This window comes from Chiloscyllium punctatum, chromosome 45, assembly GCF_047496795.1.
Source record: "Chiloscyllium punctatum isolate Juve2018m chromosome 45, sChiPun1.3, whole genome shotgun sequence".
NCBI lineage: Eukaryota > Metazoa > Chordata > Chondrichthyes > Orectolobiformes > Hemiscylliidae > Chiloscyllium > Chiloscyllium punctatum.
The window spans coordinates 51,289,558-51,312,386 of NC_092783.1; the positions used below are offsets into that span (position 1 = coordinate 51,289,558).

Below are 22,829 nucleotides of genomic sequence, written 5' to 3' on the forward strand. Positions count from 1 at the left end.
GTTTATACATTAATATGAACATTAACATTAATAAAATAGCTCGATTCACAGGTGCAATACAAAGAAAGAAATTGCCACTGAGCCAGTTAAGAGACCATAGAATAATTACAACAGGCCATTTGGTCCATTGAGTTCATGTCTGCAGGAGCAATTTAGCTCATCCCATTCCTCACCATTTCCCTGCAACCCTCCAAATATTCGGGTTCTTACCCAATTCCCTTTTGAAAACCATAATGAATTACTTCCATCACCCTTTCAGGCAGCATATTCCACATTATAATCAATAATTACATCAGAAATGTTTTCTCTTGGTCTCTTTAGTTCTTTTGCCCATCAGTTTAGATCCACTACTTCTTAACTCCTCTGTCAATGGGATAATGATTCTCTGCTGACATGGGGTAGATGCTTTATGACATTGCACATGCCTTAAATCTCTCTCAAACTTTTCTTAAAAGAGGACCACCCCAGCTTAATTTTCTCAGTCTATTCATACAGCTCATGTCTCTGTGTTCTTGATGAATCTTGCCTGATCCTACCTAATGCCTCCATGTCTTTTGTAAAGTGCCTAGAATAAGTCAGAACTTTGCGGTTGAGAATATGTTTTATAAAGGAGGTTTTAAGTTTGATAATCAAAAGATTGGTCAGAGTGTTAAATTTACAGAATGTCTTACAGTAAGAAGGAGAGGCAGAGAGATGGCGAGTTTTACAACCTGAACTCCAAAGCTTAGGATTTGGGCAAATGAGTGTACAACTGCTGATGAGTCTGCCATTAAGATCAAGAATGCTCAGGCCAAACACAAAGGTTGTGTGGCTGAAGGAGATTGCAGAGATAGGGAGAGAGTGAGGCCATGGGAGGGGTTGGAGTAAAATAATGAGCACTTTAAATTGGAGGCAGATGAATGAGGTAATACATCCTCTCTGGTCCTCCAACAACACTTAAAACCACAAACTCTGGCAGTTATGTCAACCATCACCAGGTGATATCTGAGAGTAACCTGTGAATGGCTATTCCAGTGGTTATTCCATTTCACAGCCACATAACTGAGAGCAGTCACTCGGTAACACGTGAGACAGACCCTGCATTGCCCCATTATTGCAATGACATGTTGTTGATGGTGTTTCCATACCCAATCAACACTTCTGCAAACAATTACAGCTAACACGGGTGCATACAAACTAAACCATCTAACGAGCTCTCATGCCACCTTTATTGTCTCTCTCCATCTTCTTCCCCTACTCTTTGTTTCGATCAGCCAATGGGCTGAGAAGTGGCAGATGGAGTTTAATTCAGATAAATGTGAGGTGCTACATTTTGGGAAAGCAAATCTTAGCAAGACTTACACACTTAATGGCAATGTCTTAGGGAGTGTTGCTGAACAAAGAGACCTTGGAGTGCAGGTTCATAGCTCCTTGAATGTGGAATCGCAGGTAGATAAGATAGTGAAGAAGGTGCTTGGTATGCTTTCCTTTATGATTAGATTAGATTAGATTCCCTACAGCGTGGAAACAGGCCCTTCAACCCAACCAGTCCACACTGACCCTCTGAAGAGTAACCCACCCAGACACATTTCCCTCTGTCTAGTGCACCTAACACTAGGGGCAATTTAGCATGGCCAATTCACCTGATGTGCACCATCTTTGGACTGTGGGAGGAAACCTGAGCACCTGGAGGAAATCCTTGCAGATACAGGGAGAACATGCAAACTCCACACATACAGTTGACCGAAGCTGGAATTGAACTTGGGACACTAGTGCTGTGAGGCAGCAGTGCTAACCATTGAGCCACTGTGCTGCCCCGGCACAGAGTATTAATCAGAGTATTAAGAACAGGACTTGGGAGGCCAGTTGCGGCTGTACAGGACATTGGTTAGGCCACTGTTGGAATATTGCATGCAATTCTGATTTCCTTCCTATCTGAAAGATGTTGTGAAATTTGAAAGGGTTCAGAAAAGATTTACAAGGATGTTGCCAGGGTTGGAGAATTTGAGCTCTAGGGAGAGGCTGAACAGGCTGGGGCTGTTTTCCCTGCAGCATTGGAGGCTGAGGGATGACCTTATAGAGGTTTACAAAATCATGAGGGACATGGATAGGATAAATAGACAAAGTACTTTCCTTGGGGTGTGGGAGTCCAGAACTAGAGGGCATAGGTTTAGGGTGAGAGGGAAAAAATATAAAAGAGACTTAAGGGGCAAATTTTTCACACAAAGGGTGGTACGTGTATGGAATGAGCTGCCAGAGGATGTGGTGGAGACTGGTGCAATTGCAACATTTAAAAGGTATCTGGATGGGTATATGAATAGGAAGGATTTGAAGGGATATGGGCTGGGTGCTGGCAGGTGGGACTAGATTGGGTTGGGCTATCTGGTCGGCACGGAAGGGTTGGACCGAAGGGTCTGTTTCCGTGCTGTACATCTCTATGACTCTGTGGCTCTTTATGCCACTGTTTCTTTAGTTGCTGTCTGAGTCCTTTAACCCTGTACTAAAATATTTAAATTTTATTTCTGTCTCTCCGTTATTTGGTTCTATCTTAGTTTGCTGTACATTTTTTTTCTGTCTGTCTACCCCACCCTTGGTCAGTATCTCTCTGTATGTTCTCCAGTTTCGGAGTTGCCAAAAGCGGTTTCTTTACTCTGTCTGCCCCCACTACCTTTCCAGTGTTTGTAAGCTAATACAAATTCAATGGAATATGGTGATTCCATTATACGTTAATTTCCCTAACCATAGCTGGGAGCTCATTCCTGCAATAATTATTTCTGGAATGCTTCCCCTTTGCCATATATCTCATTTACAAGAGTAGAAAATCACTGAACCAAATAAGGAGGGGCCCTTCCAGAAAAAAGAAATACTTTTGGCTCAAAGCATTGGGGTTTAGAAGAATGAGAGGCAACTCCATTGAAACATAGATTGTCTTGGGAGCTTGACAGGGTAGATATGGAGAGGTTGATTCCCCTTCTGGGAAAGTCTAGGACCAGGGAACATAATTTCAAAGTAAGGGTTCACTTAAGACGGAGATGAGGAGGAATTTCTTCTCTCAGTGTGTGATGTACCTGTTGGATTCTTCACCTCAGACAGCTGTAGAGGCTGGCCATTAAGTGTATACAAGGCTGAGATAGATTTTTCAATCATTAAGGGAACCAAAGCTTAAGGGAAAAGATAGGAAAGTGGAGTCGAGGGTGATTAGCTTAGCCATGATTGCATTGAATAGCAGAGTAAACTCAATGGCTAGAATGACTGACTCCTGCTCTTACATTGTCACAGAGTTGTAGAGTCATACAGCAGGGAACAGACTCCTCAAGCTGACCATGTTCCCAAACTAAACTAGTCCCACCTGCCTGCATTTGGGCCATATCCCTCTAAACTTTTCCCGTTCATGCACCTATCTAAGTGTCTTTTAAATGTTGTAACTGTACCTGTATCCACTACTTTCTCTGGCAGTTAATTCCACACACGAACCACTCTCTGTGTAAAAAAGTTGCTCCTTTTTAAATCTTTCTCCTCTCAACTTAAAAATATACACCCCAGGCAAGAGACCCTTGTAATTCACCTTAGCTTTGCCCCTCATAATTTTATAAACCTCAATAAGGTCACCGTTTAATCTCCTACACTCCGGTGAAAAACGTCCAAGCTTTCCAGTCCATTTTGGCATCTCAAACCCTCCATTCCTGGCAACACCATGGTAAATCTTTTCTAAACCCTCTCCAGTTCAATAATATCCTTCCTTTCATGGGGCAACCAGAACTGCACACAGTATTCCAGAATGTCCTCTACATCATATGGCCATTTGATAATTGGCCCTAACAGTTATGCTCAGCTTTCTGAAAAATATCCTTAACCACACCTGTGATTTTCTGGCAACTTCTAACACAGGGCACTCGCTAGTGCCCAAAGTTGAAAAAATGTAAGCGACCCTTATAAATCTTACCATCATTAATTTCATTATCATCACGGAAAAAAATACTGCAGTAGCTGTCAAGGCAAGAGATTAGTTCAATATGATTTCTCAACATGGCATGTCCCGCAAGATGTCAAACAGGCAAACATGAAGAGACTTAATGCTGTTTTTATAAAAACTGCCTTGCTAGTAAGTGCTGGTGTCCCAGAAAAGTATTATTCAAATTAACTTTATTGGGACGCAAGGAACTTTCTTTTTGTAAAAATGTTTTGGTAAGGTAAAGAAAGGTTGTTGATAAGATTTCTATGAAGGAAAGAAAACATAGGAGAGAGTTCCTCTGGCCAGCTGTCCCAGTGTAGCTGCATGCGCAGAAATGATTGAGCAAAGGAACAAGGGAGCTCACCTTACCTGGATCATCAATGTTGAGTAAATGTCATATCCACCCTCCATGTTTTCCCTAAGTATAAGGGGTACTGTGGCTCAATTTGAATGGCAAATGAGCAGATTTTAAAGGGTCACCGTTCTGTATGCATAGTTGCAACGTGATCTGAAAACAAGGATGTGCATTTTTAAAAGTGAGATTTTGCTGTTCCAGGGTACAGAGCTCCTTTTGCGAAAATGTCAGGCACAGATATGTCACCTTGACTCTTCCTGGCTCTGGGTTAGAGTGGTGCTGGAAAAGCACGGCAGGTCAGGCAGCATCCGAGGAGCAAGAAAATTGATGCTTCGGGCAAAAAGCCCTTCATCAGGAGTAGAGGCAGGGACCCTGCATGTTGGAGTGATAAATGAGAGGGGCGTGGGGGTGGGGAGAAAGTAGCATAGAGTACAGTGGGTGAATGGGGGTGGGAATGGAGGTGATAGGTCAGAGAGGAGGGTGTGTGGAAGGTAGCAAAGAGTACAATGGGGGTGGGGATGAGGGTGATAGGTCAGAGAGGAGGGTGGAGTGGATAGGTGGAAAAGAAGATAGGCAGGTAAAACAGGTCATGGGGACGGTGCTGAGCTGGAAGTTTGGAACTGGGGTAAGGTGAGGGGAGGGGAAATGAGGAAACTAGTGAAGACCACATTGATGCCCTGGAGTTGAGGTGTTCTGAGGTGGAAGATGAGGCATTCTTCCTCCAGGCATCGGGTGGTGAGGGAGCAGCAGTGGAGGAGGCCCAGGACCTGCATGACCTCGGCAGAGTGGGAGGGGCAATTGAAATGTTGGGCCACAGGGCGGTGTGGTTGATTCTTCCTGGTTCTAAGTTCAATAGGCATTGAGTACCAGAGGTGTTTTTCTTCCCTATCCCTGAATTCTCCCTCCTTTGCACGCAGCAGCTCCCGATATGATGTCTAATGATGTGTCGATATGCACAGCTTCCAAAAGAAGCCATGACGTAGAGATGCTGTTGTAGGACTAGGATAGGCAAAGTCAGAAGTCACATGACTCCAGGTTATAGCCCAACAGGTTTATTTGAAATCACAAGCTTTCAGAGCGCTGCTCCTTCATCAGGTAAAATGATCTCACCTAACAAGGAAGCAGAGCTCCAAATGTTTCTGATTTGAAATAAATCTGTTGGGCTATAACCTGGAGTCATGTGACTTCTGACTGTCCTAAAGAAGCAACAATACTGTGGTAAAAAACAGAGTTTTTCAATGTAACAGTGTAGCATAAAATAACAGAAAATAATAATACTGATGCAGAAATTGTTGTGTGAGGAATCACAAGGTAGTTAAAACTTTCAATTTTCCATTCCCAAAATAGCAAAGCTCTGTTCTCAAGTCAGAGAGGAGAATCATAGAAGCACTGGTTTTAAGAAGTTTGGAAATACAAAAGGAGCGTAAATGACAATTAAATAACACTTAAAATTTGGTTTGGCATCAGCGTGCCATTGATTGACTGCAGTGAAGGTCTTTAAATAAGGGTTTTAGAATCAGTAAAATTTGTTGACTGACTGAATCTGGGCCATCACGAATGTGATGTTTGTGCTGATTTCAGTGAGACGCACTCATGGAATACATCATCACCACGTCATCACAGAGCTACCCCTCCAATGTCCAGACCAAACACCATAATGGTCCTCCTATCATCTTACAAACAGTTAAAGTTGCCTGAAGGTGTGCCATGCAAAGATGTGCTACAATGCATTCTTCATTCCATATCTAGAATATCTTTAATATTTCAGTGCTTGCAAAAGACAGCAATTCATGATAAATAAAAAAGGCATATCTGAAGCTGTTGAATGTAAAGTTTGCCCATCCAAGCTATATGGCTGAATAATACCCTTGTGCCATTTAGCCCACTTTATGAGTAAACACAACATTCAGTGGAACACCAAAGCACTTAGGTTTCCATCTGATTGATGTTGTTTTGAAAATGAATTTTGCAATTTTTTTTATTTAGCAAAAAGACATATTCACATTGGAAGAAAGCGTTCTGTTTATATAACACTTACCTGATGTGTTGCAACTTAAGAAGTACAACAACCAATTTGCACACAGTAAAATTCTACCAATAACATGAGGCTTGTGACTAGATAATTGGATTAACAGTTAATTCTTTGCCAGGATAGACTGGAAAATGTTCCTGCTCTTTCACAAAATAGTCCCTGAGAGGGACTATTCACCTGAGAGGGTTGAAACAGTCTCAGATAAAAATCTCAACTGAAAGATATCACCTCTGATCATGTAGAATTGCCTCAATACTACAGCATGTGAATTTCTAGAGTGGGTTACAAAGCAACAATTTTTGTATTGTCAGGCAAGGTCATTACCAATGAAAGTATGGTACACACATAGAAAACCACAACATCTGCAATATGTTGATGACATGGGCATTTACAAGAGTAGAAATTACAGTCAATGTTATCAAATGAATGGTTAATGACCTTATTATGGTAAACCCGTATAAAACGCTGGTTCAGCATCGACTGGAGTATTACATATACCTTTGATCGCCACTCATTAGGAAGGATGGAAATACATTAGATATTTTCACTAAATGGTTCCAAGGCTGAGGAATTTCAGTATTTAGAAGAGTTGTACAATTTGGTCAAGATGTGGAGGTGTTGGTGTTGGTGTTGGACTGGAGTGGACAAAGTTAAAAATCACACAAACAAGAGCTGCTCCCTCATCAGTTAGTAACTACCCAATGAAGGAGCAGCACTCCGAAAGCTAGTACTTCCAAATAAACCTATTGGACTATAATCTGGAGTTGTGTGAATTTTACATTTGTATTATCTGTTGATATTCATCTGGACAATAACATTGACAGGAGATTTGACAGAGATGGTGACACGTGGAAAGTATTTTTCACATAGAAGGTGGTTAGAATCAGGAAGGCACATGCTAGGGATGTGGTGGAGGCAGATCCAGTTGCGGTTTCCAAAAGGGAATTGGAACATTGTCTGGAAATTGCAAGGCTACAGGGAAAAGGGAGGGTAGTGGCACTATGCAAATTGCTGCTCCAGAGGGCCAGAGTGGTCACAATGGGCCCTGATTAGTGCTCCAATCAATTACCAATCAGTTCAAAGCACTCCCCACCACAATTTGGTGCTAAAACATTTCTTCTAAAATCCGTATTTTGTGTATCTGATACTCACTTTTAAGCTTGTGATTTCTTGTCTGCCAATGGAAATTATCTATGTTTACATTGCCAGTGATTTTATTGTTCTGAGACCTCTGTTCAATGCCCACTCTTTTCATTCCAGTCTAAGAAAATGCAGCCGTATTATTCTATCTTTAGTTCACCGTTCCCAGCTCTGACCTGGAGTAAGATTAATTGGTGCATTGTAATTGGATCATTTTTTTGTGTCACTATTGCTGATAGTGCTGTTCTCCAACACCAAAAATATAACAGAGAGCAGCAGCTATTTTAACTCACACTTGTTCATCAGGTCCAACAATTGGTTAATTCTAAGTGAAATTGTACTCTGTTTGGGAGAGGTGTTAAAAACTGCTGACTTGCTGTCAACCAGCATTATTCCACAACATGTGGAAGGTTAACCACAGTCAGACAAGACTTGACATCATTCTCCTTCCTTTGGTAAGTGAGAGTAGAGCTCTTCCTACAGAACGGTGGAAATAAAATTAAAGCCATTGTGGTCTTATCACAGAGCTGCTCTCTCAGTATAGAGAGAGAGAGAGAGAGAGAGAGTCAACTGATGGTGGTTTAACCTGAAAGTCACCACGCCTCAGGTGAAGGGAGACGTTGAGAAGGGGAATCCTTTATGGTATCTCAGCTGGTGCAGGAATTTAACCCATCAGGGTAATAGGACAGAATGTAGAATCTTGTGTTACAGCCATAGGAAAGGTGCAGAGGAATATCAACTCTAGTATATATCAGATCTACTCATAAGTCTAATAACAGCAGGGAGGAAGCTGTTCTTGAATCTGTTGGGATGCATTTTCAAACTTTTGTATATTCTGCCTGACAGAAGCGGGTAGAAGAGATTATAAACAGCTGGGAGGGGTCTTTGAATATGTTGTAAGATATGATTTGCCTGGTTAGTATGCAGAAAATAATTTTCACTGTATCTCAGTACATGTGACAATAGTAAATCAAATCACTCTGTATTGCAAACTAACCAGGTGAAAGTGAGTACTGCAGATGCTGGAGATTAGCGGCACGGTGGCACAGCGGTGAGCACTGCTGCCTCACAGCGCCGGAGACCCGGGTTCAATTCCCGCCTCAGGCGACTGACTGTGTGGAGTTTGCACGTTCTCCCCGTGTCTGCGTGGGTTTCCTCCGGGTGCTCCGGTTTCCTCCCACAGTCCAAAGATGTGCAGGTTAGGTGAATTGGCCATGTTAAATTGCCCGTAGTGTGAGGTAAGGGGTAGATGTAGATGTAGGGGTATGGGTGGGTTACGCTTCGGCGGGGCGGTGTGGACTTGTTGGGCCGAAGGGCCTGTTTCCACACTGTAAGTAATCTAATCTAATCTAATCTAGAGTCAAGACTGTGGTTCTGACTGACATTCCTGATGAAGGACTTTTGCCCAAAACCTCAATTTTCCTGCTCCTCAGATGCTGCTTGACCTACTGTGCTTTTGCAGCACCGCACTCTTGACTGCAAACTAGCCAAACTAAACCAACACCCTGGGGTTGTTCGCTATAAATTACCAGGATCAAAACCAAATGTAGATAATGTGGTTTGTTCCATGCGCTTTGATAAAGGACAAGTGTCACCTTCAGAAACAAAAGGAAGGTCTGTGATAACCTTTAAATGGAAAAAAAAACCTTTTGGCACTTATATCTTTCTCGCATATGTCTATATGCAAAATTAAATCATGAAGGCTTACAGCTAATTAAGGCAAGGTTTATATCCCCTTGAGGGATGAAGGAGTGAATCAAATTGAAATGTTTATGCTGTTTAAAGGCAAGAAAGGGCTGGATAGTAACCTCTGCTGAGAGAAGTCACAAAGGGGACAATCTCTAGAGTTGAGCTGTTCAGAGTTAACGTCAGGAACATTCTCCACAAAAAACAGCAGTGAACATTTGGAATTCTTCCACCTGAAACATTGAAAATTAAAAACTTCTAAACTTAAATTGATAACTTTTCATTAAATGAAGGGGTGATATGGTGGCTCAATGGTTAGCACTATTGCCTCACAATACCAGGGACCCGAGCTCAATTCCACCCTTGCATAACAGTGTGGAGTTTGCACATTCTCCCTGTGCCTGCGTGGGTTTCCTCCAGGTGCTCCGGTTTCCTTCCACAATCCAAAGAAGTGCAAGGTAGGCAGATTGGCCATGTTAAATTACCCATAATGTCAAGGGATATGCAGTTTAGGTGGATTAGCCATGGAAAATGCAGGGCTACATGGATCGGGTAGAGAGGGGTGGAGCTGAGTGGGATGCTTTTCGATGGGTTGGTGTGGACTCAATGGACTGAATGGCCTACTTCCACGCGGTAGAGATCCCATTCTATGGGATTTCAGAAATATTTTGAATTAAGATATTGCCAGTGGAGGAGCTTAGAGACAGGACCCCAGCGACTGATGACCAGCGACAGTGTCTGGAGGAACATTGGATGGGAAACAGGAGGTATGAGACCAAGCCCATGGTTGCAGCTTGGTTGCGGTAGTAACAGCAACAATGGAGGCAAACCCATAACCGAGACCCTGCCAATGGCAAACAGCTTCTGGAGGTGCAGTGGAGGAGGAGCAGGAAGAAGAGAGAAAGATTAACTCTATTGCTGTAAAATCTTATATTCGAAGTTTCAAAATGGTGCTGGAATATAGCAACACTTCACGATTAATATGCAAAAAGCATGTTTCATTGTATTTTTATGTTCATATGTCAATAAATCTAAATCTAAATCAGCCTTCATCTCAGTGAATGCCAGGAAGGGTTTGAGGGGCTGAATTGCCTACTGACATCCTATACTCCGATAATCTAATGTATCTGGGAAGGTTAGTGCAACAGGCAGCATTCTGGCCTCTCTCTAAAGATTAGGGGTCACAGTGATACCATTTTATAATTACTTGCAGCCACAAGTCAGGCAAAGCATGCAAATCAAAACCAATTTTGTGTTTTGGGCGTGACGAAATTGGCGTTTACAAGAGTTTCAGGGAAAAAGAATCAGATGCAGATTAATTGTTTCACATTCTTTTTTAAACTCCCAGCAATAAAGCATCCCATTCAGGAAATATGTGGAAAAATAAACAGCAATAAAATCCATCACTTTGTTAGGTTTGAAATGGGTTCAATGACAATGGATATGGGCCGTGCTAACTCATAGTTGCTCTGAAAAGGCAATAGTGGGTCATTTTCGAGACATGGGAATTGTGTTAATGGTGCTTCCACAAAGGTATTGGACAGGGACCAGGATTTTGACCCAGTGGAAATGAAGAAACTGAGAACAAAAGGAAGCAAATAATAGTGCTCCCACAATATTCCTGCCCTTGTCTTGCTATGAATTTACATGGTGGTTTTATCTATTTCATGTAGCCACAGTCGGAGAGAAACAGAACAAATAAAGACTCTTCAGCCCATTCCATCCCTGCCAGTCTCAAACAACCATCCATCTGTTCTAATCCCATTTTCCTGCACTTGGTCTGTAGTCTTGTAGGCCCCAGTGTGCAAGTGCATGTCTGAGCACTTCTTAAACATTATTATTCTATTATGTTGAGGGAATATTCAATATTCCAAGGAATCCATGACTTCAATGACATTTGAATAGTTACCATGTGCTAGTGACTTCATCAAGCAGGCCAAGCAACATCACACCTCACTTAGCTATGTATATCCACAAATAATTCATGCTTTTTTCACTGCTAATCAGAATAGATTAGACTAGATTCCCTACAGTGTGGAAACGGGCCCTTCGGCCCAACAAGTCCACACCAACCCTCCGAAGAGTAACCCACCCAGACCCATTTCCCTCCGACTAATGCACCTAACACTATGGGCAATTTAGTATGGCCAATCCACATGACTGGCACATCTTTGTTACTGTGGGAGGAAACCCATGCAGAAACAGGGTGAATATGCAAACACCATACATCACCCAAGGCTGGAATCGAACTTGGGACCCTGGCGCTGTGAGGCAGCAGTGCTAACCACTGAGCCACTGTACCGCCCTAAATACATTATATTGCTATGGTAAATCTTAAACGAAATTCTGCACAAGTAGCCACATAGAAAGCACAAATAACATTGAGACATATTGTGACACCACATTCCCATTGATGTAACTGACAGCAAGAATTGCCCCTGTGCTTCTGGTGAGTGTCAGACCCAAAAAAAGTGCCTGTGCTTATGCAAAAAATCTTCCAATTGAAGGTATAAGGGTTCAACCTGAGAGGTCAGTGTGGGCTCATGTTTAGAATGTTTTCGGCTGTTTGAAGTATGGTCACGGGCTTTTGAGACTGATAAGGTGAGAACACGTGCAGGCTGGGAGATGTAGAGCACCATGTGAAATTCTGCGCAACCTGTAAGTGGACACCAGGAAAGGACAAAATGATTGTCAACAGCTTAAGTCACAATCAAGACAACAGTTTTGGGTGTGTGATGTAGAATGTTAAGTTAGTCACGGATTCTAATACTTTGCTTTATTTATCTTTTGGGAAGGGCCCAGAGAAATTTTACAGAACTTTCCCTCGGGTTATAAGCTGGGTTGGGTAAAGTTAAAGATTGTTGAAGTTGGTTTTAATTTGGCAATTTAAAAGGACAAGTTTCTCAGGGTGGATTGGCTGCATTGATAAGCCCCCAAAACTGAGTGCAACCAGCAGAGAGTCTAAGACCTTGTCATCAGAGTTACATCAAAGTGTTACTCAGCCCATCAGAAGTCATCCCTGGTCTGGGAGGAAAGGAAGGGGCATTTGAAATTGTGATGTAGATTTGTAGTGTGTTATTGTTATTTGTGAACATAGATTTGAAAAAAATCAATTTTAGTTTTCTGTTCTGGGAAGGTGACCTTTTTTTAAGCAAAGGCCAGAAAGTAATTTTGGTCAGTGGCCTCAAGCTAGATTTTTCATAAAAGCATGTGATTTCGGGTAAAGGACAAGATCAGCTATCTCGGGAGTTAATTGCTGCACATTTCCAAAGTTGGCTTTATGATTCAGAAATGGATGGCTCTGGATCATTGATAGGTTGAATTCAGAAAAAGAGAAGTCATCCCAACACAAAGACAATTTTGTAGTTTGCAGATGTTACCAAACAGCGAGAGTTTAGTTTGTAGTAGCCTCCAGCATGTGAGAGTTGCTGGAAATTTCCAGGCTGTCAGAACTTGAAAGGAGTATCCAAACAATCTGAGCTGAACAGAAGTCTTAAGCTGCCTCAGCAATTGAAGGAGAAAGGCTGGAAAGAATCATTTGAGTAAGAAATTAATGAGTTAAGATGGGAGTGACGCATTTCTAGGACTGAGTGGCTACAGAGGATGTTGCTGAGCAGAGAGTTGGACCTTTATTTTTATTGTTTATGTAAAGATCTTTCAACATTGTATCATATATTGGTAACTTTTTTCACTTTTTCCTTTGCGTATTAAACAAACATTAGCAGGCTCCTGATGAGGAAAAGGGCTCTGGACAGGATGAGCCAGCTGACCTCGGCACCATGGTGCAGAAGGCCATTCAAGAGGGGGGAGCAAAAAGACAAGTAGTGGTTATAGGGGATTCTATAATTAGGGGGACAGATAGTATCCTTTGCAAGCCGGATCGGGAGTCTCGCATGGTGTGTTGCCTACCCGGTGCCAGGGTTCGGGACATCTCTGACCGGCTTGAAAGAATATTGGAGCGGGAGGGGGAGGATCCAGTTGTTGTGGTCCACGTTGGGACTAACAACATAGGCAAAGCTAGGGTGGAGGACCTGTTTGGGGATTATCGAGCACGAGGAAGGAAATTGAAGTACTGGTCTTCAAGGGTCATAATCTCCGGATTACTGCCCGAGCCACGTGCCAATTGGCATAGGGATAAGAAAATTAGGGAAGTAAACATGTGGCTAAGGGATTGGTATGCGAAAGAGGGATTCCACTTCATGGGGCATTGGCATCAGTTTTGGAACTGGGGGGGGGGAACTCTGTACCGTTGGGACGGTCTCCACCTGAACCGATCAGGTACCAATGTTCTAGCGAAGAGGATAAATAGGGTGGTCAGTAGGACTTTAAACTTCTGAGTTGGGGGGGAAGGGAAAGTGAAAGCGACAGGGAGTATGGAGTTAAATGGAAAGATAAGCAGCGGGGTAGCATATGTACAGGCAGATTTAAACTTGAGACAGACTGGGAATGCAGCAAAAAGGAAGGATAACTTAGGACATCTTATGACTTCCAATATCTCTAATGATAAGAAAGTTACCATTAAGGCACTTTACCTGAATGCTCATAGCATTCGTAACAAAGCAGACGAACTAATGGCACAGATCATCGTGAATGATTATGATGTGGTAGACATCACAGAGACTTGGTTACAGGGGGGTCAGGATTGGCAGTTAAACATCCAAGGGTTTTCAATTTATCGAAAAGACAGGGAGGTGGGCAGAGGGGACGGGGTTGCCTTGTTAGTTAAGAACAAAATTAAATCTATGGCACTGAATGACATAGCGTCAGATGATGTGGAGTCTGTGTGGGTGGAATTGAGGAACCACAAAGGCAAAAAAACCATAGTGGGAGTTATGTACAGACCTCCTAACAGTGGTCAGGACCAGGGACGCAACATGTACCGGGAAATAGAGAAGGCATGTCAGAAAGGCAAGGTCACAGTGATCATGGGAGACTTCAATATGCAGGTTGACTGGGTAAATAATGTTGCCAGTGGATCCAAAGAAAGGGAATTAATGGAATGCTTACAGGATGGCTTTTTGGAACAGCTTGTCATGGAGCCCACAAGGGAGCAGACTATTCTGGACCTAGTGCTATGTAATGAACCAGACTTTATAAAAAATCTTAAAGTAAGGGAACACTTAGGAAGCAGCGATCATAATATGGTAGAGTTCAGTCTGCAGTTTGAAAGAGAGAAGGCAAGATCAAATGTAATGGTGTTACAGTTAAATAAAGGTAATTATGAGGGCATGAGAGAGGAACTGACGAAAATAGACTGGAAGCAGAGCCTAGCAGGGAAGACAGTAGAGCAAAAATGGCAGGAGTTTGTGGGTAAAATTGAGGACACTGTACAGAGGTTCATCCCCAAGAAGAAAAAGATTATCCGGGGAGGGATTAGACAGCCATGGGCTGACAAAGGAAGTCAGGAAGTGAGCAATGAATATTGCATTGGAAGTGAGCAAATGCGAGGTCTTGCACTTTGGAAAAAAGAATACAAGCATGGACTACTTTCTAAACGGTGAGAAAATTCATAAAGCCAAAGTACAGAGGGATCTGGGAGTGCTAGTTGAGGATTCTCTAAAGGTAAGCATGCAGGTTGAGTCCGTGATTAAGAAAGCGAATGTAATGTTGTCAATTATCTCAAGAGGGTTGGAATATAAAAGCACCGTTGTGCTACTGAGACTTTATAAAGCTCTGGTTAGGCCCCATTTGGAGTACTGTGTCCAGTTTTTGTCCCCACACCTCAGGAAGGATATACTGGCACTGGAGCGTGTCCAGCGGAGATTCACACGGATGTTCCCTGGAATGGTAGATCTAACATATGAGGAACGACTGAGGATCCTGGGATTGTATTCATTGGAGTTTAGAAGATTAAGGGGAGATCTAATAGAAACTTACAAGATAATACATGGCTTGGAGAGGGTGGATGCTAGGAAATTGTTTCCGTTAGGTGAGGAGACTAGGACCCGTGGACACAGCCTTAGAATTAGAGGGAGTAAACTCAGAACAGAAATGCAGAGACATTTCTTCAGCCAGAGAGTGGTGGGCCTGTGGAATTCATTGCCGCAGAGTGCAGTGGAGGCTGGGACGCTAAATGTCTTCAAGGCAGAAATTGATAAAATCTTGATGTCACAAGGAATTATGGGCTACGGGGAGAATGCGGGTAAGTGGAGTTGAAATGCCCATCAGCCATGATTGAATGGCGGAGTGGACTCGATGGGCAGAATGGCCTTACTTCCGCTCCTGTGTCTTATGGTCTTCTGGTCTTATGTTCAGAGGCTGGTCATCATGGCAATCAAACTGCAAAAACTTTACCAATCTATCAAGCCAGGTTTCGCACTGAGAACTGACTTGTCCAGCATTACCGTCAGCTGGGATCATAGCAAAAGCAAGGTGAATATGATGGTTACAGTCTTAATGTGGAGACTCTCCTGCTTATTCTGGATCCATAAGAAGGCAAGTTAAAACAGACCTCCATAGCCTTAATAACCACTCAGGTAGCTGTAGTATTTTAAGCACTGGGTGGCATTAATTTATTTGAAGCAAGTTTACAAACCAGTTAACATCAAAATAAGACCTTTTCTCAAAAATTCTTTCACTCGATGTGGAATTATGTGGAACAATCCCCCTTCCTAATGGCTACACGTCAGCTGCACAAGCTAATCTGTGTAATATACACTGTTCTATAAGGAGTTTGCTTCTGAAAGGGTTAATGCTGAGAAGTGTATTAAGAACCATTCTGCAGAATGATGCCTTGTCGGCTTGGGCAGAATAACAGCTCTGGAGAAAGACCCATCCTTCAGTCTCCTCATAGCCTTTGTAACAATGTATATTGTACCAAAGTAATGTGTCCCTGCTTGCTACCATGCAATAAGCTGCATCCTGTTTAAGACATGAGCCTCTCTAGTTAGACAACCTAAATATTCCCTACAATACTGGACAAAACAGGCCTGATAGATCCCAACCTAAAAAGAGGATGTTAGCAGTATTATTGTGACTGAGAGTGCAGCTAACTCAGACAAAGTTCAGTGAATGGGTGTGAATCTATCATACATGGTGAGCAGTGGTGCATTTGACTTACACCAAACAGAAAAATGTGCAGATTCTACTGAGCTCAGGATGTAGAATTAAGAGAGCAACTTCTACTGACAACCAATAGTTAAAAAAACTGAACAGTCCAGAAGCCCAAAGAAAATCAATTTGTGGCAAGAATTAACAAGGCAGATTCAAAAGTTGATGCTGAAAGCATTTACAGCTGGTAAGAGAAGTGTGTAAGTAAATGGGAGCTTTCAGCTACGTGGCACTGGGACACTGGTCACACTTGGCAGTTATAGTTTTAATTGGGTGTTGATGAACACATGCCAACGAAAAGACATTGAAGGCAACTTGAGTAAAATTGTTATCTCTGGTGGGCAAGAAGAAAGCTTTCAAATATGGAGCATATTTATAGGCTGAGAAACAGAGAAGTAAACAAAGTGCTTAAAGCTCAGAAACAAATGTTGTTGCCACAGGAGGCATAGCTATAGGAGGCAAAGACAAGGACCAGAGAAGTAAGTTAATAACCAGTTGGTAACACAGAGCAGAACATGAAACCAGAATTAAAGAACTGAAGGAATGAATTCGAAGACTAAGCAGAAAAAAGCCTAACAGAAGTAAATAATTAAGAGACTATTGAGGCCACAGAAGAAATTGGGAGATCAATTATTATCCATTATTGTAAAGGCAGGAAGAATTTATTAAGAATGAAGATAGTGGGACTCATCCAGAAAAAAGGACATAAGACAATGTGAATTATTTGTAGTGCAAGAGACAGTGCAGGTCATTGAGGGAAATCTGTTAAAAAGAATTGTATTCATCTTATAAAGCAGCAGATCAGGTTCGCACAGTAAGGCCATTGAGAAACAGGATTGTCTTTAAAGCTTCAGGCAGTTAGTTATCTTCGAAGGAAGGTCACTTGGATTTCCCTTCACAGATGCTGCCAGACTTACTGAGCTTTTCCAGCAATTTCTGTTTTAGCTTACGATTTGCAGGGTCTGCAGTTTTTTCAGTTTTTATGAAACAAAATTGTTGTTGGAATTGTTGATGAGTCATTATCAGATTCATTACCACCCAAAGAGGCTTTGACTTTGGAGAATGCCATTCAGTTCTTGATGGAATTAGACATTAGAAAGAACAATAGAGAAATCCTGAGAGGAAAAGGATCAAACTTATCACAGAAAAGCAACAGAATCCATTCAGAATGTAAAGTCCAAAAAGCCGGACAAACATGAGAAGTCATTAGGTCAGACAACAGACACTCAGAAATAAAAACAATGGAGAAACTCAGCAGATCGAGCTGCATCTGTGGAGACAGAAACAGTTAACATTTCAAGCACTTCGTTGTGAATTATGCATCTATTCTCTACTCTCTTACACTCTTTGTGTTACAGAGTTGCTTGATACATACGTTTAATCATACCTCTTGAAACATATAGTTTCACTGATCTAAATTGTAAACTCCCACATGATCTCTACCTCCCAACCTCCCTTTTTTTTATTCATTGAAGGGACAAGGGTGTCACTAGACCAGCATTTAATGCCTATCCCTAATTGCCCAGAGGGCAGTTAAGAGTCAACCACATTGCTACGGGTCTGGAGTCACATGTAGGCTAGACCAGGTAAGTTAGCAGTTTCCTTCCCTTAAGAAAATTAGTGAACCAGATGGGTTTTGCAAGCAATTGACAATGAACTCATGGTCATCATTAGACTCTTAATTCCACACTTTTTTAAAAAAATTCAAATCCTACCACTTGCTGTGACAGAATTTGAATTCAGGTCCTTAGAACATTACCTGGATCGACAGCCATATTAACACTCGGCCACCTTTCCCCTGTAGGAAGCCATTAGGATGGTAGAATCTGTAGTCTCCTATTTGTGTGGAGAACACTTTGAAGCTGCCCAGAGTTATCCCATACTAGTCCAAGCATGAAAACATTTGATACAACTGATCGCTAACATTAACACACCTCTCAATAACAATTCAGCCTAATCCCTTGCATATATGGACTCCAGATAAATGTAAAACAGAAATTTCTTTACCCAGAAAATGAGTAAAGGTGGATCTTGTGACAACGAGATGTGGTTGAGTAGAATAGTGAATTATGTTATTTAAGGAGACATGACGTAGAGGCACGAGGGAATTAAAGTTCTCTTTATAGAGTTAGCTGCAGAAGTGTGCAAGAAAAATAATCACTATCATGGACTAGTTGGGCCAAGTTAAAGGAATAAAAGACTTGTATTGACATAGTGCCTTCGTGACCGTAGAAGATCTCTAAAAGCTTTACAGCCAATTAAATATTATTTTGAAGTGGAATATACATAGTGAGGTGAGAATGCTAACAACTGAGTCAAAAACAGACTGGATGTTTTAATGTGCACTCATTATTGAGATGAAATTTGGCAGAATAGAAGAAAGAATCAGGCACAGCCTAAAGCAGGAATTCACTGTTTCATTGCTACCTGGGATGGATGTCACAGATTCTCAACAAATCCAGTTAATCCATCATTTAAATAGTGACTTGATGAGCGGGAAACTTGATAATTAGAATCAAAAACAGAGGTTGTTGGAAAAGCTCAACAAGTCTGGCAGCATTTGTGCAGAGAAATCAGAGTTAACGTTTTGGGTCCAGCGATCCTTTCTCAGACCTGAGCAAGGGTCACCAGCAACTTCTATTTTTGTTTCTGATTTACAGCATCCGCAGTTCTTTTGGGGTTTTTTCTATTATCTTGATAATTAGTTTTCATTATCTGCAATTTGCTTTCTCTGCAGAGTTTTGGGCAAGATGCATGTCCGCCCGCGTTATATTGTTGACCGCTCAGCTTATTCAATTCCGGAGTTTGATGAAGAATACCAGAAAAAAATCAGGAGCTACCCCCATGCACAAAAAGCAAAGAAATTCTTCAGGTAAATGGGAATCATTTAAAATAACCTTCTCATTTTGAACTTTCACAACTAACCAAAATGAATACCGTTTTTCTGCATCTGGTGTTATTGCCAGGTTGCCTTCTTGTTACTTGAGTTTGTTGACCAATCTCAATGCTTCCACCATGGTTCCATTGACTCTCAGTAACTCTAAGCATTAAGGAAAACAAAGAAGGTCACATCCTTGAAATGCTTGAGAGGTATATTCCAGTTATTATGGCTCAGGCCAGAACCTACTGGACCTTGGAAAACTACCAAATGGATGAGATGTGGTCTGCAGTGACATTATAATTGGCGATTATATCCCTGTGCTGGAGAGAGAGGCAAGCAATCAGCTATCACCCATCTAATGATGCCAACTGACTACTGATTCTCACTGTTGCAATTTTCTGTGTGTGATGACACAGTGGTAACGTCCCTACATCTGGGCCAAAAGGCCTATATTCAGGTCTCTCCTGCCCCAGAGGTGCATCATAACATGTCCAACAAGTTGATTAAAAGAATTATAAGACAAGATTACAAGAGAGCTCAGTCTTGCTTCACTACTTGGTGGAATATTCTCTGGTGTGGTCAAGTATTATACTAAATAGCAAGCTTGAGGGGTTGAATGGCCTCATCCAGCTTCTAGTTTTTATGAAACACTTCACAGCACCAGAAATCTTCTCTGTAAAATAATCTGCATACAAATTCAAAAGTTCTAAAGTCTGAATTTTTTTAAGTGAGTAAACATGGATCGATTGCTTCCAAGCAAATATATGGACAGTGTATTTTAATGCTATCCAATCTGACAAAAGGATCTGAACATTTTTTTCCTATTCCCTAGCTGCTCAACGGCCAGACTCAAAGCCCTGCTCATTCAGTTCTTCCCAATAATTGCATGGCTTCCGAAATACAATATTAAGAGGAGTTTATTTTTCGATATCATATCAGGTATCAGTGCTGGGACTATCCAGGTCCCTCAAGGTAAGAAAGCTTCTTCTTTAGACTGAACTCTGGCAACATTTTCATGCCAATAGACTGACATGGAAAAAAATGAAGACGTAGCTAATACTTCAATCCAGTAATAACAAACTCACAGCATCTAGTACACTTTATTGAGCTGCCACATCTTTCCTTTTCATTATGTAATAGGTTCCCCATGGCTAATCACTTAGAGTTACTATGTTGGGATGCCATTGAATTCCACATTTGCGTCCTTCAGATCCATACAGCAGCATTGGAACAGACACACATGAGCAGGTCACTCAACACTTTTGGGATTGTTCCACATTCATTCCCCATTCTGTATCCTACCCCACTGCTTGCCTTAACTCCATAGCCTTTAGTTTTCTTCATTGGATGAAATCTTTTGATCTCTGACATAATTAGGTTGGGATTTAATCTGTTTTTTTTGTGGGAGAGACTGTCATACTTTCCTTGATGTGAAGAACTGATTTCTGGCCTCTCTCCTATGTGGTCCAGTTCTGCTTTTAAGATAATGTCCCTTGTCCTTAAACAGTGAAAAGCATTTCTCTATATCCAACCTTTCAACATCTTAAAGACCTCAATTAAGTCATTCCTTAATTATTCGTATGTATTACAGAGAATATGAGTCTAGTTCACATGATCTCTCTCCATTACCAAAGCCTTGGAGTTAAACATGGTAATCTCATCATGGTAGCATTCTAGAAAAGCAGCAATGAACAGCTTCCAAGACTTTTATTGCCTCTTTAAAGTGTGGTGACTAGAACTGTACACAGTTCTCTCATCATGACTTAACCAGGCCTTGCAACAAAATGTCCTTCCATTTATATTCTAGACTCCCAGTTAAAAAGGCTGAATATTTCATTACCCTTTTTGATTTTTTTATTTTAGCTGACCACGACATTTTAGGGATCTGTGTAGACAGACCAAGATATCACTTTGTATCTATGTTCTCCTGTAGCTTTTCACCATTTAGAAAATACTTGGGTCTACACTTTATTGTCTTCAATATAAATGATGCACTAAGGGGAAGATCCATGTCTGACCAGATGAGGACTCAAGAGTCAGCTTCTCTCCCCCTTGATTAAGTCTGGGTGGGAAGGGCTCAAGACTGTCTCCCTGCCCAGATGCCATTTTAGGTCTTCATCTCAGTTAATAAGCAACACTTAGGGTCATCTTCTGTTAATATTCTACTGGTAACAGACAGGGGATTCACTATGCGGGGAAACCAGGAGTTGAACCCTGTTCAGCTTCTTTGCGACCTCAGAGGGGAGGCTCCTCATTCAATAGGTGCCTGATCAAGAGAAGGAGAAGCCTTCTGAGAGTGAATAGAACAAAAGAATAAAAACTGAAGAGAAGTACAGCACAGGAACATGCCCATTCGGTCCCCCAAGCCTGTGGCAATCATCATGCCCCAACTAAACTAAAAAGCAAACTTTCTGCCCTTATTTGGTCCATATCCCTCTATTCCTTCCCTATTCATGTAACTATCCAGTTGCCTCTTAAATGTCACCAATGTGCCAGCTTCCATCACCTCTCCTGGCAGTGCGTTCCAGTCTCCTACCACTCTCTATGTGAAAAACTTCCCTCGCACATCTCCCTTAAACTTGCCCCCCTCTCACCTTGAACGTGTGTGTCCCCTTGTTTTTGAAACTTCAACCCTGAGAGAAAGCTTCTGACTATCCACTCTATTTCTGTCTCTCATAATGTTGTAGATCATTATCAGGTCTCTTTGCAGCTGCCATCTTTCCAGTGAAAATAATCCTAGGCTTTTTAACCTCTCTTCACACCCAGTGCCCTCAAGACCACACAACATCCTGGTGAACCTTCTCTGCACTCTCTCCAAGAACTGCACACAATACTCCAAATGCAGCATAACAAGGGTTTTACAGAGCTGCAACATGGTTTGCCAAGTCTTGTACTCCATGCCCCGGTCAATGAAGGCAAGCATGGAGTACAAGAGATAGATATAGGACAAATGTCAGAGGTAGTTTCTTTACTTAGAGAGTAATAGGGGCATGGAACGCACTACCAGCAGCAGTAGTAGACTCGCCAACTTTAAGGGCATTTAAACAGTTATTGGATAGACATACAGATGAAAGTGGAATAGTGTAGATTAGATGGGCTTCAGATTAGTTTCACAGGTGGGCGCAACATCGAAGGCCAAAGGACCTGTACTGTACTGTGCTGTAGTGTTCTCGATTCTATGTTTTATGTTCCATATGCCTTCTTTTTCACCTTGGCCACCTCTGTACCCCTACCCTTTTGTCCGATTCCCCTCTTGCTCTCAGCCAGAGTCCTCCCCGTAATTTCCATCCCATCCTCACTTACCTTTCTCCAGGATTCAATAATGCTGTCTGACGAAAACCTTAGTGGTACAAATAGTAGCAACCATTACTTCCAATGAAGAGCTTCTAACTGATCAGCAGCTCTCATGGGTGCAATTTCAGCCCTAGTCGTTTTGGAGGTGGGGGAGGAAGTGGGGGAAAGTATCCTGGAATGAAATGTCCCCTGCAAACCCAGGAGCCCCAGCAGCAGAGTTCCCATTGTCAGCTATTGACCTCCATCAGGGTTCCCATACGTCTGGTTAATTGGGTTGCCATCAGACTTGTTGGTATGCCCCCCAACACCAGACTAAATTCTGTCTCATTATTGTGTAATTGGAAAAATTACACAATCTTAAGTGAATAATTAATATCGTGAATACTTGAGGCCAGATATCCTTGTGGAACACCTCTAGTCATGTGCTTTCAATTTTCGCAGAGCCGTTCTCCCTGAAACT

General features: G+C 41.9%; 1 protein-coding gene across 3 annotated transcripts in view; it reads left to right on the plus strand.

Annotated features, from left to right (window-relative positions):
• Positions 1–22,829, plus strand: part of LOC140467418 (solute carrier family 26 member 9-like) — a 112,934-nt gene that overhangs the window by 18,372 nt on the left and 71,733 nt on the right. For all 3 annotated transcript variants that reach the window (XM_072563761.1, XM_072563760.1, XM_072563759.1), the window contains exons 2-3: positions 18,932–19,066; positions 19,908–20,047. In XM_072563761.1, the coding sequence (XP_072419862.1) occupies positions 18,945–19,066; positions 19,908–20,047 (262 nt within the window). In that variant the 5' untranslated portion in view covers positions 18,932–18,944. The remainder of the gene's footprint in view (positions 1–18,931; positions 19,067–19,907; positions 20,048–22,829) is intronic.